General features: G+C 39.2%; 1 protein-coding gene across 1 annotated transcript in view; it reads right to left on the reverse strand.

Moving 5' to 3' along the window:
• Nucleotides 1-9,089: 9,089 nt before the first annotated feature.
• LOC126252654 (zinc finger protein jing) overlaps nucleotides 9,090-16,054 on the reverse strand; it is a 206,845-nt gene continuing 199,880 nt past the window's right edge. Inside the window, exons 8-9 of the mRNA XM_049953556.1 lie at nucleotides 14,740-14,807; nucleotides 9,090-11,677 (exon numbers count right to left, since the gene is read on the reverse strand). Coding sequence (XP_049809513.1) covers nucleotides 11,518-11,677; nucleotides 14,740-14,807 — 228 coding nt within the window. The 3' untranslated portion in view covers nucleotides 9,090-11,517. The remainder of the gene's footprint in view (nucleotides 11,678-14,739; nucleotides 14,808-16,054) is intronic.

Consider the following 16,054-nt stretch of genomic DNA (forward strand, 5'->3'; position numbering starts at 1 on the left):
TTAATGTATCTGTGTAAACCATGGCTACCCCGCCCCCTCCACCCTGTGCCCTCACACCTCAACCACAGATGGCCAATGTGATCGATCTAACACAAGCTTTTCAGTTTCAGAACCACAAAATTGCTGCCTTACTGACAACAGTACAACCACCTCTGGCTGCAAAAGCTGCGTCGGCCACCCTACTGGCCGACAGACAAGCCCAATGAGTGCCACCGACCAGCATACCAATGTACAATAATACAATACCAATAGCCATTACTTAGGTTTTATTTTTAGGCAACCAGTTTCGATTTACTTTAAGTCATCTTCAGGCCAGCTTAAATTGAGTAACTTTTGTGTTACAAAACACAGCAACACAGTAACTGGTGTGAAGATTATTACGGGCATGCGTGGTCCTTGGACAGCTGTCAGCAACTTGAGGACCAACTCCAAGGATCGCGCATGCCCGTAATAATCTTCACGAGACCAGTTACAGTGCTGCTGTGTATTTTAACATAAAAGTTACTCAATTTAAGCAGACCTGAAGATGACTTAATGTAAAGTCGGAACCGGTAGCCTAAAAATAAAACCTAAATAACGCCTATTGGTATTGTATTATTGGAAATTGACCAGCTTTAGTCCCACACTACAGACAGAGGATGGAGGTACATTCATTGAGCATACCAATGTTCTGGCAATTTTAATGACACCAAAGAGTAATGGCTCAAATACCTGACACAGTTCCAAGCTCATTGTGTAGTTCATCGAGTTCAAGGTACTGTGAAGTTACAATATTTTCTTTTGATTGTGGTGTCCCCACTGTTCAGGTAAATACAAAAACTATCCCCAACTGTCTCTCACGACGAACTCAGTTATGACTAAGTAATCGCTGCATTAACTCAGTACTATGACCAGCAAGTTCAAGTAGCTGCAGCTAGATATAACTTCTTTCAACTGCAGAAAAAGCCGAAACAGATGTACCATCGGTGGGTACACAGAATTAATGGGCATGACTAGGAAGTGTTACGCTGATCCATCATTTCCTCAAGTGCTGCAAATCATAGAGCAATATGATTCGGTTGCCATAACGGCCGATAAGTTTGACCAGGCCCCGATTTGTTAGGTCGAGTCTCCCCACGCTCACGACGACCCCAAGCAGCCACAACAATGAGCACGTACACAGTTGCATGGACAGTCATAGTCTATGTAAACAGACCTGTGAACTTATGCAGTCTTGCCCTAGAAGTTTTGCTCACCATAAAACACAGGATTGCTCATCACGTAATGCAACATGTTACACCTGTGGGGAAAAAAGGCCATGTCCAATTGCAATGGCACAATTTTTTTTTTTTTTTTTGCAATGGCACAAAAACGCAAATTTTGCCAGCTCCCAGAGAAAACATGCTCATGCCCATGCAGTGAACATTGATGGTGATGAAGTCCCACATTCATTTACAGAGCGTAGGAGAATGACGCGGGAGACACGCGCCACCGTACTAGACAAGGTCCTAGTAGAGGTGGTTTGCCATTGCCTTCCTCCGACCATAATGGGGATGAATGATAATGATGAAGATGACACAACACAAGGCAGGTGAAAATCCCGGACCCCACCGGGAATCAATCCCGGGACCCCCGTTCTCAGGAAGCGAGAAATCTACCACGAGACCATGAGCTGTGGACCAGTGAACTTTATGTTTTCCAAACCTGCAATAGGTTCTGACTAAAGTAAGATTAAGGTTGTGACTCATTCTCACACTAGTGCTGTGCAATGATGTTCTAATAAACTATTTGCCTTATTACGAATTGCTGGCCGTCATATGAACTTTCCTGAGACACTGGCGCCTCAGTAAGTTTGCTAAATCATGCCGCGTATGGACAGTTAGGCTCACCACGTCTTTCTAAATCTAGCAAGCACCTCACTGCTTTACAATGGACAGGAAATTCCAGTTCTTGAACAGTGTAGTTTGCCTGCCACATACAAATCTATCACCAGGACAGTGAATTTTACTGTGCTGAAATCAAGACACAGTGAGAACATTTTCGGTTTAGATGCCTTTGATTTGTTTGGCCTTAGCATCCAGAACATTGTACTTTCCATATTGACTTGTGATCCAAAAGACAATGTCACTAGCTCAAAGAAGTTCCTGAACTGTTTTCAGAAGGAATGGGAAAAGCTAATAACTTAGTAGCACATGTTATGTTGAAAGATAATGCACAGCCTAAGTTTTTTCAGGCCCGCCCCATTCCAATTACTTTAGGAGACAAAGTAGCCAGTGAATTGCAAGATAATGGTGCAATTGCTCTTATTCAAGCTAGTCAATGGACAAGTCCACTGGTTTTGTTACCTAAGCCTTCTGGTTGCATTTGCATTTGTGTTGACTTCAGATCTACAGTCTACCCACAGACAATAGTTGACACTTATCTGTTACCTCATCCTGAAGAACTCATGGACAGGCTTGGTGCAGGACGTTACCTTTCTAAGACAGATTTGCATGATGCCTGTTTGCTAATTCCATTGGATGAAGAATCACAGAAAGTGTTCGTTGTAACTACACACTTTGGACTATTGAGGTATTTGTTTTTGCCCTTTGGTAGAGCTTCTGCACCTGCCATTTTTCCTTGTTACTTGGAACAGCTGACTGCAAAAGTGCCACCTTGATGATACTGTCGTCTCAGGTCATACACCAGAGGAACACATTGCCAATTTGCATACTCTTTTTTGAGTGTCAGAAGCAGGACTTAAGTGTCATCTCGAAAAATGCGACTTTTTCCAAACTGAACCACAATACTTAAGCCATGTGATTAACAGTCAGGGCGTGCACCTCCTTCAATCTCATTTTCTTGCAACCATGAACCGCCTGTTCCTTGCGGTGTTTGTGAACTGCAGTCAGTACTATGCAAGATGACATACATTTGGTTCATACCAAATGCCACTTAGATCGCAGCTCCATTGCATCGCAAAAATGTACCCTTTGTGTGGACTAAAGATTGTCAACTCAAAACATGTTTGCTTAGTGACAGATGCTTCTTCATACGGAATTGGCATTATGCTTTCATTCAGAATTGGTGCACAAGACAGACCTATTGCCTTTGCCTCAAAGCTGTTAACTCAAAACTCAGTGCAATTTCTCTTGAATTGGAAGAGGACCTTGGTATTGTGTATGGTGTGACGAAATTCTATCTCACTTTGTTCTATTATTTAGAGGGATCATCTTGGCCTCATTCATTGAACAGTATCCAAAACTGAGTTGTGCACTGATGTGCTCATCCCGAAGTGTTGCAAAAGGATGTGTGTCGATTGCTCCACCACGGACATTGGGGAATTGTTCGCACTAAAGAGTTAGTGTGACGGCACTAGTTGACAGGGCATGGATGCCCATAATGAACAGATGATGTCACAGTGCCATACATTGCTGTGGCAACGAGTGCACATTGACTTCGCAAGATCGTTTTGGAACACTTACTGGCTCATAGTGGTAGACTGTTTTAGAAAGTTTCCATTTTCGGTGCCTATGAACTCTACCACATCATGTAGCACCACTCAAGTATTGTCAATATTTTGCATAGATGGTTTGCCAGAAGTACTTGTTTTGGACAACAGACCACAGTTCACTTCTCGTGACTTTGAGGAGTTTTATGAACACAATGGCGTTCATCATCTCTTAAGTGCTTTGTTTCACCCACAGTCCAATGGAGCAGCAGAATGCTTCATACACACTTTCAGGCAACAGATGGCCAAGCTTCGTACCACCCACACACAGGAACACACCCTGCGACTTTTCTCGCCTCCTATCGCTCCCACCCACGAGACGGACCATCACCAGCGGAACTTCTGCACAGCCGCTGCCATCGGATGCTGCTACAATTGCTCCACCCACTGCAGCATCCGGCATTGCCAATGGTCTGCAAGTATCGCTTTGCTCCACGTGATCTTGTTCTGTACAGGGTTTATGGCAACCGTGGGTGCTGGGAACGAGGAGTGATCCAGGAACGCATTGACTTTTATATGCAGTTAATTGCAGTTCCCGATGGTTTGCAGCGTCGCCACCAGAACCAAATTCACACACGTCCCTCGCCACGTGATTCTGCTGCTTTTCGTCCCTCAGATTTACATCTTCACAGGACTACGTGGTCTTTACAGCTTCCCGCTGGTGCCACGAGGGCACCCCAGGAGGAGTGGACGGACGAAGCGCCCTCACCCCCACCGTCCCTGCTCGCTGACCCCACAGACTTGGACCCACCATTGCCATTACTGTCAACACCCCAGCACACACCCTCATGCCCGGACGTGTGCATCGGCAGCAGTTCCAGAGAATGTTCCTGTTACTTAACAAGCCAGATGGTGCAGTAGGGTGGGGAGTACACCGTCCTCCACAGTCTCAGCTCCCAGCCCGTCTCTACATCCAGGGTCCTGCCTCCCTCCCCGTTGTCGTTTGCAGTCTCACTACACGACTACGGTGTGGCACACGGGAGGGAGGAATGTGCTGGTGTAAGCTGGCACCAGCACACCCGCAGCAAAGAGATTGCAAGAAGATCGACAGAGGCCAAACAAAGACTCGCAGGCAACGTGCCGCCAACACCCTCTCAGTCGCCAGTATTTAGATCGCCGCTGCGGACAGGAGGGCCAGTCTGTCGCACTGACTGGGTTCAAGTCTGTTGCACCGAGTGAGTTCCAGTCCACCATCAGTCGCAGCCCAGCTGGAGTCGCAGTCACAGCCTCTAGCTCAGAGTCGGGCAGCCCATAGCGACCAGAAAGTGTACATAATATGCTTTGTACATCACCAGCAGTGAGACTACATGGATTATTACAAAGAGCTTCAATGACAATGACTATCTTAAGTGAAGAAGATTTTTTATTCTTAGGAATAAAGAACCCAGTTAATACGTGTGTGCAGTTCGTGTTATAGAAAGAGCATACTGGCCACCAAACAATATCCTCTCCTTGCTCCCTCGGTAGAAGCCCACAGAGACAACGAGACGACACAAAAGGTGGAACCATTAGAAAAACTATCCCTGGAAACCCAATCATGTATCGTTGACAGGAAGATCCAAAGAAATTTCCTAAAATTGGGATACCCAGATCTGTGTAATTTTTGCAATCATGGTGAGATCCAAACAACCTAACACTTTTATATCAATCTGGATTGCCCCATCCAGTTCTGCCTCAAGGAACTCATGTCAGCAACTCATCGTGAAATGAGCTTAACTAGCCTAACTCGTCTCCTTTGTTCTGTAAATACTTGGGCCTACTTTCGTTTTTTATCCGTTGTTTCCTACAAGTGTTATATTTATTTATATGTTCTGTTCCCAAAATATGTACTCCTTTATGTCATTTAATTTGTAATCTGAAGATCGTAACACATTTAAAAAAATATAGTCATGTAAGAAACAAATCAAAGCTACATACCTTCAGTCCACTTCACTCTAAACTCAGATGAGAAATGTTGTCACCTTTTGAATCAGCCGCAACGTCTCACTGGTACCAAAGTTATGATATGTAATGAAACATAGATAAAGTTTTGTCAGCCGATACTTCGTTTCTTAACTGATTACCATACTACGGTGCAGAAATGATGTCATAGAACCTCTAACTTAGAATATTACACTCTTATCTTGCAAGAATATAAATACACATGTATTATGTAAAATTAACAATTTTACTAAAATTCAATAAATGAAACATCATCTTCAACTGTTGTATGTTTAATATATCTAACTCATACAGTGTGTAGCAAAAGATCTACAAAACATGAAATGCCATATCTTTTTTGCACCTTGTTTAAAAAGTAAACAGGTTTCACCCCACAAAGCAACATAGGTATTACATTATTTTTTAAAACAGTCACTAACATGAAATCTGAAACATCGCACAAATAAAAACCTTTATTCACAACTAAATCAATAATGATAATGATAACAATAGTACTAACTAAAATGAGCTCAATTTGTGTATCCAGTTAGAGTATATGTTTTTTTCAAACACCAGACCTTTAAATGGAATGTCTCACAAACAAAGCACTTGTTTTTGAGGATAATATGAAGACTGATATTTCTACAAGTCAAAATATTTCTGCTGAAGCAATTGTTTCACTGTATGTTATAAAAGAAACTAAATTCATTTCATTTTCCTTAAATAAACAATTTTGTGTGACTGGCTCTTGCACTCTGACCTAATGAAAAGTGGTACAGTGCTCATCGCTATTTTTTTTGACAACTGTATGTGTTGAAACTTGTCTTTGTAAGCTTTATTCCAGCATTTATGACTAGCATTAAAAGTGATGAAGAATCTGTCTGCTGATGCAAGGGTCTGTTCACAATTGTGTACCTAGGAAATCTTTGCCACTAACCAACCCATAACAGCATTTTCCATGCTGTCCACTGGTAGCAAAAGTTTATATTCCTTTTACACATTCATTTCTGACCTTACAGAAAGACACTTTTGTACTTCTCTGCAAGATTATGATATTTCTCCACATCGATTCTTGTACTCAATAGGCTAGCCCTTAACTATCATGTGTATGGACTTTCAGTGTTTTCACTGTTACCAATACTTCTGAGTTTCCCAGTGGGAAGAGAGAGAGTAGCCTTACTAATTTTTTTTTTGACATTTACTTGCACATTACTGTAAGAAATGGACATCCTAAACTTCATTCTGGTATGATTAAATAATACGCACCGATTACAAATTGCTACAAATGGACAACATGATAGGAAGAATTTCATCATTCCAAAATTAAAGTCTTTCTGAATCTGTTTAAAGTTGTTTAGCCTGCACACGTCTGACATTTCTTGACTTTCCATTTGATATATACATCGGTTTGACTGAAAAGTACACATCTTGAAACATCAGCAGAGAAATTCGACACTGATGTTCTGGCTGTATCACATATGAAAAGCTTCACAAATGCATTAGAGTTGTAAATTCAATGACAGCAAGAGCTGCTCAAAATTATGCCATGTTTAACTGGTGACAGCTGCAGTTATGATTGACTGTATTGCTGAGGGAAGCTTTCAGACATGCTTCTGAACACTTGTGAGTTGATGAGTTACACCAATCCCAATATCTTTGCATGTGGTGAAACAATTCATTGACTCAACAAAAGGGTAAACTGATAAAAGATGATCTCAAAAACTGTGACCACAGCAGTATTTCACATGGTGGCTTTGCAAAATAGCATCAATGAACAATTATTATTTTGGAGGAGGAACATTTTTTTTTTTTTTTACAGCCAAAATCTTGTTGTGTAAATTACATAATTTTTCTTCCGTGTCACCAAGAGTGATTCTGTTCTTCTAAAGTTCATTACATGTTACAACTTTCCTTTTTTGAAGAAAGGAAAGATGATTAAAATTAAATGTTCCATCTATGATAAGGTCATTTAGAGAGAGCACAAGCATGGATTGGGAAGAGAAATTAGCCAAGTCTATTCAAAGGAAACATCCTGGTACCTGCCTTAAGCAATTCAGGGAAATCACATTTGGATGGCCAGAATGAGATTTTAACAGTCATGCTCTAGAATGAGAGTCCAGTGTCTTACCACTGTTTCCCTGTTTCGTACATCATCAACGGCCAGCAGAAATGTGACCGACATGGAGGCAAATATGTTCCTGGTTAACACTATCCATTTGTTGACAACCGTAAACGGCATTGTCAGAGCAGCAAAGGGAAAGGAATAGTACGAACTGCTCTCTTACACAATTCTAATAATGATGACAAATGTCCTCATGGGAAATAGCTGAAGGAGAGCATAATCGCACCTGAATTCTATATTTGAAACTACCTAACTCGGGATGCAGCAAACTGAGCAGGAAGAGAAAAAAATGTGTGCAGACAGTTCTTCCAAGGTAACACTGAATAAGAATTCCTTGTGATAGCTCCATTTATGTATGGACAAAAGGTTTCTTTATCAACAAAAGAAAAGAGGCGGAAAAAAGAATCACTGTTGCCCGAGTATTCCTTGCAAAAGTGATTCTGTGGATCTACTGTTACAAAAACATATCATCCATATTAGACTAAGGTACTCTGTGGTTGTACTGAAATAGAAAATTTTATTGAATTATAACAACCGGACACGTTATATGTGACTGGATCTTGCAGTTCAAATGTACGGTTCTCATTACTACATTCTTCCTCTTTTTGATAAGATACTGGAGGAGAGGTACCTTCAGGATGAAACAAACTTTATGACAATTTTATTCATAGCTAAGTGCCAGACCTGCAGTAAAAAAAGGAAAAGAAATCTAAATCTCAGAATGGTAACTATTGTTACTACTGTGAAAAGCTGTAACCTGATGCTAATGCAAGCTCTGTTTATGAAGGTACTTATTTCATACCTTTGCATTATCTCATTGTAACTGATTGGAAGTATCTTTTATCAGTTGACTGACATTCATAATCATCAGTAAATGATGAATCCACTTTTAGTTCCAAAGTGTGACAGCACAAACTGACATTTAAAAAAGAATATTACAATTCTGTATGTGTAGTCCTGTCATGCCTAGAAAAGCTTCCTTCAGAAAACTGAAAATGCATTACTTACGAGTTTTAAATAGTACTCAATATTTATCACAAAATTACAATACAACAAAATGAATTCCTCCAAAGTTCTATATACTCAGTTTTTTTTATTACACATTTGAGAAGTATAAATGACAAAACCAGAAGACTTAACACAACCGTAAATGTCTTCAAACAAAGTTTTATACAATGTTGTGTAATACAACCAGAAACATGTACATGAAAATGTTACATTTAAATACAGATGCAGTCATTTTGTAACATAAATAAATAAACATAAAATTACACAGATATGAGTTAAAGAGATCAAGTGTGCTTAAAGAAAATAAATTGAGCCTGTGTTTTCAGCGTTAAAAAATGCTGCTTACACACCACAAAAAATAGAATATGTGAAATTAAATCAGAAATAAACAAGATTGTCAAGCCTAGTCATGAAATTGTATATTTATTAACAGCGGTCATTCCAACAGTCTCTTCTTTTTATTTTTTCATGCAGAGAAAGAAATTTACTTCCAACTTATCACAGATATCTTTATGTTGGGTTTTCATGGTGAATGTGATCATAAGAACACACTTTTTTTTTGACACTTGTACACACACACACACACACACACACACACACACACACACTTTTATATATATATATATCTATATATGTAGACGCTTTAAAAAATTCTTTCTGCTTTAATAAATCAATCTACCAAAATATGGAAACAACTATAGAAAAATTATTGCAACATTTGGAACAACAGGCAGGCGTTTCATGTGTGTTTTGTCACCAAGCATATACAACCATATTTCCAGTTGTGATTAAAAGCAAATATGGAGTTGGTAAATATTTTAACAACACAATATTTTGTTTTGAATACTTAGCTGACATATATGAATATCAAACAGGACACGCATCCTCTTTTTTTTATGAAAAACAAAACAAAGCACATTAATTTTAGAGAATTACAAACTGATACTAACAATAGATTTACAGAAGTATTAAGTTACTGAAAAATACAATTGTATGGCAGACTTCAACAATTTTATTTTTATTGCTGAACATAAACACAAGTCAATTCAGGCCACATTTCCAGTAATCAGACAAAACAAATGACAGATATGGCACAGAATACAAACACAGTGGAAAATTCTCGCTGTATTGTATGTGACAACACTTAAACAAACAGTGCTGTAAAGTATATCATACTGCACGGAGCACACAACACAAACTCCTCACCAATAGTGGCAGTGATCACACTTTGTGGAAGAAATTTACCTTTATTAAGACACTATTTTATTAAAAACAAAACACAGCTAAATAATGACAAATCATTAGCAGTGTCTGGCAGCTTTTTGGCAGTGATACGTTGATTGAAAGTATTTCTGTGTTACTTGTAACGTCCGAGGTCCTTCAGTTTCACAATTATAAGTTAACTATTAAATGCACATGTACTTGCATTTGCACACATTATAAAATTGTTTGTTATTACAAAAACTACTCAGCCATCTATACAAAGTTTCATTTAAAATTTAAATAAAGAAACAGAATATTAATTCCCGAAAACTATACTACACAGAACAGTTGTTAGACAGGTGGAGTCCAAATATTCTGTTTCAGTCATAACTTCATATAAACACTTATGTACATTTTCCAGCTAATTTACTACAGAATTATCCAGCATTCACGGTCACTCGAAATTATTTTGGCGTCTCGTCAGTTTGAATGACCGGATTTCTGAACACACAATCTGAATAACCATACAGGAAATTAAAAGGTACGAGCAAAATAATACAACTAAAATTAATTACATAAAGATTCATTTATGTCTATATATACAATGCAATCACATTTGGCAGTGCTACTGTTCAGCTGGTTGATTCCTGCTTTCCTTCTTTTCCAAAGGGGAGGAGGTGTAGTGTGGAGAAATCTCCACTCTCAAAAAGATAACTAATTTATCAATGGTTTATTCACATTCAAAACAGAGATCCCTCTACTGTTTTTACTAACTACTACTTATTCTCAACCCATTTCCAACTATATACATGACATTAACCTATACATTTGAAAATGCAGTCCATCTGTAATCATTAACACTACTAAACAGGAACAAATTGTCTGTAATGGTTCTGCATAAATAGCGTAACTTTTTTCTACTGTACAATGTCTTTTAAGGGACAGAGGTGGAGGGGGTGAGAGAACAGATAAATGCTGCAAACTGATGCTACAACTCAACCATCATCAATGTTATATCACTATGTAATACTGATGGAGTGCAGTACTGCTTTATACTGAATTCTAAAGGCAATTTCAATGAAAGATACTAATACAGCAATATTTATTGTGTAGCAAACATAACGAGTTTGTGCTTCAGCATAAAAAAAGAGAGAAAGCTACTGTTCAGTAACAAAATCCTATTATTACTGATGGCCCCATTCACACAGTGCTTTCCTCGTCTTTTCATTACACACACTGACTCCCTTTTAGTTTCAAATATTAGTTTACTTTGGATTTGTAGGGCATTTGAGATTTTCCTCCACCCCCTTCTCTTTTACAATATATACGATTCGGTGCAAGAGATCATAAGACTACCATTCGACGCTAGCCGAAGCAGCTCCTTTTTATGCCTGTCGATTTCCTCCTAATCTTCACACAACACAAATGAAGACATTACTCTCTTTCAAAAATTTCACTAAATTTGTGGTTTGTCAAATTAATTAACAAATAAACCATTTGAGAACTATTTTTTCTAAAAAGAGATACCCGTAACATAAGCAACAGGCAACCGTTAGAGAGACAAAGTAAGCATAACATGTACATAATAAGAAAGATGACGAGGAAAAAACAGCAGTATGAGGTAGAAGGAAATCAGCAAGCAAGTGTCTCCACAGTTAAGGTAGAAGGAAATCAGCAAGCAAGTGTCTCCATAGTTAATCAGTTTCTTAATTACACTAACAGTCCAACAGTTCACTTCTGCTTCCATGACAGGCACAGCAAATTACAATCGGTCTAACAATGTGACAAGCGGTCATCACGTCGTCCTCGTCTGTTTGCGACGGTTCTTCCGTGAAGAATTAGGTTTAGAGAAGAGGACCGTATGCAGCGACTCCAGTGAAGTACTCGGCAACGCAGGAATCGGAACAGTTCTCGAAGGCCGCGCATCTGCTTCTGGCACCCACTCATCCGGAATGCTGAAAATGTACACACCAACATATTACAAAACAATCAGACATGACCAAAATAGAAAGAGGCTCCTACAAGTACAATAACTGGCGACTTGAAAATCAGTGGTTTATGTATGGGACATCTGCTGTGCAGCAGGGGTGCCACAATACAACAGACAGGAAATTTCCAATACAACAAAGATGAAAAATTGGGAAATCACCTTATTTCCAGTTAACTTACTCACCTAAAGCAGATACCTACAGCAGGAAAATAAAAATTACATAATGTGGTCTAACATCTGCTTATGTACTGATGTTTATCACCCTCAGTTTTAAACAGGAAAGTATACACAATCTTCTCCCAGTGCTGTGTCTCTTGGCTCTGGGTCCATACTCCCTCCATTAAAGTGTGATGATATGCAGCACTTAATCTATGACAGCAGCTCATACTAATGAATATGATATTCAGCCTGGACTTAGCAAATCTGTCACTGAAATCTTGAATTCTACATTTTTCTATAATTTGCTAGCATTACTGAACTTCAATGACCACAGATATGGAGAGAATATAAGCCATTAAAACCAAAATACAGTGCTGCTTACACACTCACATGATCTCTCTAAGTGTACCATCAGAATTCTTAGACACTCAAATGCTACTGCATCACCACTTAGAATGTACTACACAAACAATAAAATTTTCCTGACTTCTATAGACACACAAGTAGACCAAGTCTGCAGTCAAAATAATGGAACAGATCTGAGCTACATGTAAAACCATGTTTATGAATTCAGGTATACTATATAACTATTTTTAGTATAATTAAACTCAACAAACAATGAAGTGACAAAAGTCACGGGATACCTTCTAATATTGTGTTGGATCTCCTTTTGCCCGGCATAGTGCAGCAACTTCATGTGACATCAACTCAACAAGTTATTGGAAATCCACTGCAGAAATATAGAGCATGCTGCCTCTACAGCCAGCCGCAACTGAGAAACTGTTGCCTGTGCAGGATGTTTTCCACAAACTGACCTCTGGATTATGTTCCATAAATGTTTGATGGGATTCACATTGGGCAATCTGGGTGGCCAAATAAAAACTATTCAGAATGTTTTCAAACCAACTGCCAACAACTGTGTGTCTGTGACACGACATCATTTTTTGGGTACATGAAGTCCACGAGTGGCTGCAAATGGTCTCCGAGTAGCTGAACTTAACTGTTTCCAGGCAATGATCATTTTAGTTGAACCAGAGGACCCAGTCCATTCCTTGTAACCACAGTCCACACCATTATGGAACCGCCACCAACTTACATAGTGCCTTGTTGACAGCTTGGGTGCATGGCTTCATGGGGTCTGTGCCACACCTCAGCCCTACCAGGAGGTCTCACCAAATGAAATTGGGACTCATCTGGCCAGGCCATGGTTTTCCAGTAATCTAGGGTCCAACTGAAATGATCACAAGCCCAGGAGAAGCACTGCAAGCAATGTCATGCCATTAGCAAAGGAACTCGCATTGGTTAGGTTGTCTGCTGTCACAGCCCATTAACACCATATTTTTATGCACTCGTACATTCCACCCTTTTTTCTGCATTTATTTCACACAATGTTGCTTGTCTGCTAGCACTGACAACGCTACACAAACGCCGCTGCTCTTGCTCGTTAAGTGAAGGCTGTCGGTGGTAAAGGTAATGCCTGAAAGTTAGTACTGAATTCTCTAATGATTTCTGAAATGGAATGTCCCATGAATCTAGCTCCAACTACCATTCCATGTTCAAAGTTTCAATTCCCATGGTGTGGCCATAATCATTTCTTTTTGCATGAATCCTCAAAGTACAAATGACAGCTTTGCCAATGCACTGCCCTCTTATACTTTGTGTATGCACTACTATCACCATCTTTATATGTGCTTATCACTATTCCATGACTTTTGTCACCTCAGTGTATTATAATTTATGATAAAAGAAAGTATCAGCTACATTCAACAAATTCCTTAACTTGAGAGGAGGATACCAAAGTCTCCAAAGTAATTCTACAGTACAGAAAACAGCATACAGATGGCAAGCACAAGCATTTACCAATTCACACAAGCAACCCTGCAGCACAGGAAAGGAAGGAAGGAACGAAGGAAATAGGAATTTGTGCCAAAACGAACCAGGTTTCACAAGGATCAGTAACTGATAAATTTGTCTATAGTGATATAAATATGTAGCAACGCTGAAAAGGATCTTAAACTGAACACTTTACTTCCCGCATGCTATTCTTCCTCCTTTCATGTCCCATACATGTTTACTCCTGAGACGTACAGTGCACAATGAAACCTCTGTCAGTTTATGCACCACAAACATCTCATCTTAGTGTACATACTACAACATTGAAGTACTTTCACAAAGAATTGTGATGATGAAGCTCAGTATAATAGCTTTCAACTTAAAGCCAGTAACAGTGAATTTCCACGAGACAGATTGTCAAATCCTTCCACGGAAGATTTAAGAGAGCAAAATGTAGGCTCACACCTTAAATAATTATGTTATTTTATGTTTTCAGTTGCTAATGGAAATTTATGAATTTTCTAGACCTATCTACAATTGTTGGTTGAAGGCTTAGTTTTTCCAACAAAGGTCTACAGCCACATGAAGCAAAAATTCACAGGAGAAAAGTCAACTAACATTTATTGATTACTTCAGTACTGCCACCACTCTACGTATTTCATCAATTCGACATCTGAGCTGATACATGAAAAATGTACCAAACGTAACCACAGAGGTTTCATTGTAGTCACAAAGGAAAAGACAAATATTAAAATAAGCAAAAATGATGCCAAACTCGGGTACGTGTTTTCGCATATATAAAGATAAGACCTTACCAGATCAGATGACAGACAATAAAAACTCTCAAAGTGTGTATAGGAATAAGGAATCGGACAGGATGCTGCTTTTGAAACACAACCCGGACAGCCGTATCCCACGACACCGGTGCCTGCCTCAAGTTGAAAGACAAAACAAATAAGTGATCAGTAAGTTGACAAAGTATGCAAATGACAGAGATGCGCAAGTGTATCACCCGCCACTGCTGTTACCACTCACATGTGCTCTGGGAACCACCTGAGCAGCACCTTCGTCTTGCCGTCGAGCTCCACCCGCCGCGCCAGTACCTATCAACAAGTTGGCACAAGTAAGTCAAAGATGCCATTTTATCTTCAAACTGATCACATCTGCAAGCTTATTGCAATTGCAAAATAAATAAATAAATAAATAAAATAAAATAGAATAAAAATAAATATACTAGCATTTATTAAATAAAGAGCACTTTGATGGATAATTGCCCAAAACCTGACACATTGAAATTTTTATACTGTATTAAATTGCTGCCACTTGTGCAGGATTTTGGTCAGTGACATCACTTCACAAAGCCTTGACAAATTATTAAAGTTCACTGGGTGGCAAGTGTCCAAAATGCTAAGTGCCAAATATATAGTGAGAATTACCACGTAAGACTATTGTACAACTCTTACACCTTCACCATGTTTCGTTCAAATGGTTCAAATGGCTCTGAGCACTATGGGACTTAACATCTATGGTCATCAGTCCCCTAGAACTTAGAACTACTTAAACGTAACTAACCTAAGGACATCACACAACACCCAGCCATCACGAGGCAGAGATAATCCCTGACCCCGCCGGGAATCGAACCCGGGAACCCGGGCGTGGGAAGCGAGAACGCTACCGCACGACCACGAGCTGCGGGCACCATGTTTCGTGGTTCAATATACAATTGAACTGGAAGAAATAAACAACACCGAAGATACTCATTGTACGAACAAAATGATACAGATGGAAGATAAATATTTTCGAAGGAGATTTCTGTTTGTGTTACAACTTTTTATTTTCAAATGAGACTACCATAATTATTGCAGACTAGTTGTTACCCCGTATCAGTAGTTTTGTTGTGATTAGTGATAGCAAGTAAACAAGCACAAGTTTGTCCTAAAATGTGTCCGCCTGTTTCAGTAAGCACAGCTCGTGATATGGGTGTGTCTGTAATTGGACGAGGGCCCAATGAAAAACCCCATTAGATTCTGTAAATAACTCACATAAAATTCAAAATTCTTGAAGCTTGGAGATATGGTAGGGACGGTATTTTTGACTCATTAGAACTGCCCAGACATTTGTGAGAGCAACTCCTGACTGTGGATTATAAGCCACTGCAGCTAGTACTGCAATTTCATTATTACTGCTATAGTCATACAATATTATAGCTTACCAGCAAAACATTCAGCATAAACAGCAACAGTGGCGTCCAATTTTTTTTTTGCAGCCTTGCTACAAATCAAAATTATTTCAATTTTCTCTTCTACAGATAAAACATCTACTACCTCAAATATGCCAAAAAGAGCTCCAA

This window comes from Schistocerca nitens, chromosome 4 (genome assembly GCF_023898315.1).
Source record: "Schistocerca nitens isolate TAMUIC-IGC-003100 chromosome 4, iqSchNite1.1, whole genome shotgun sequence".
Lineage (NCBI taxonomy): Eukaryota > Metazoa > Arthropoda > Insecta > Orthoptera > Acrididae > Schistocerca > Schistocerca nitens.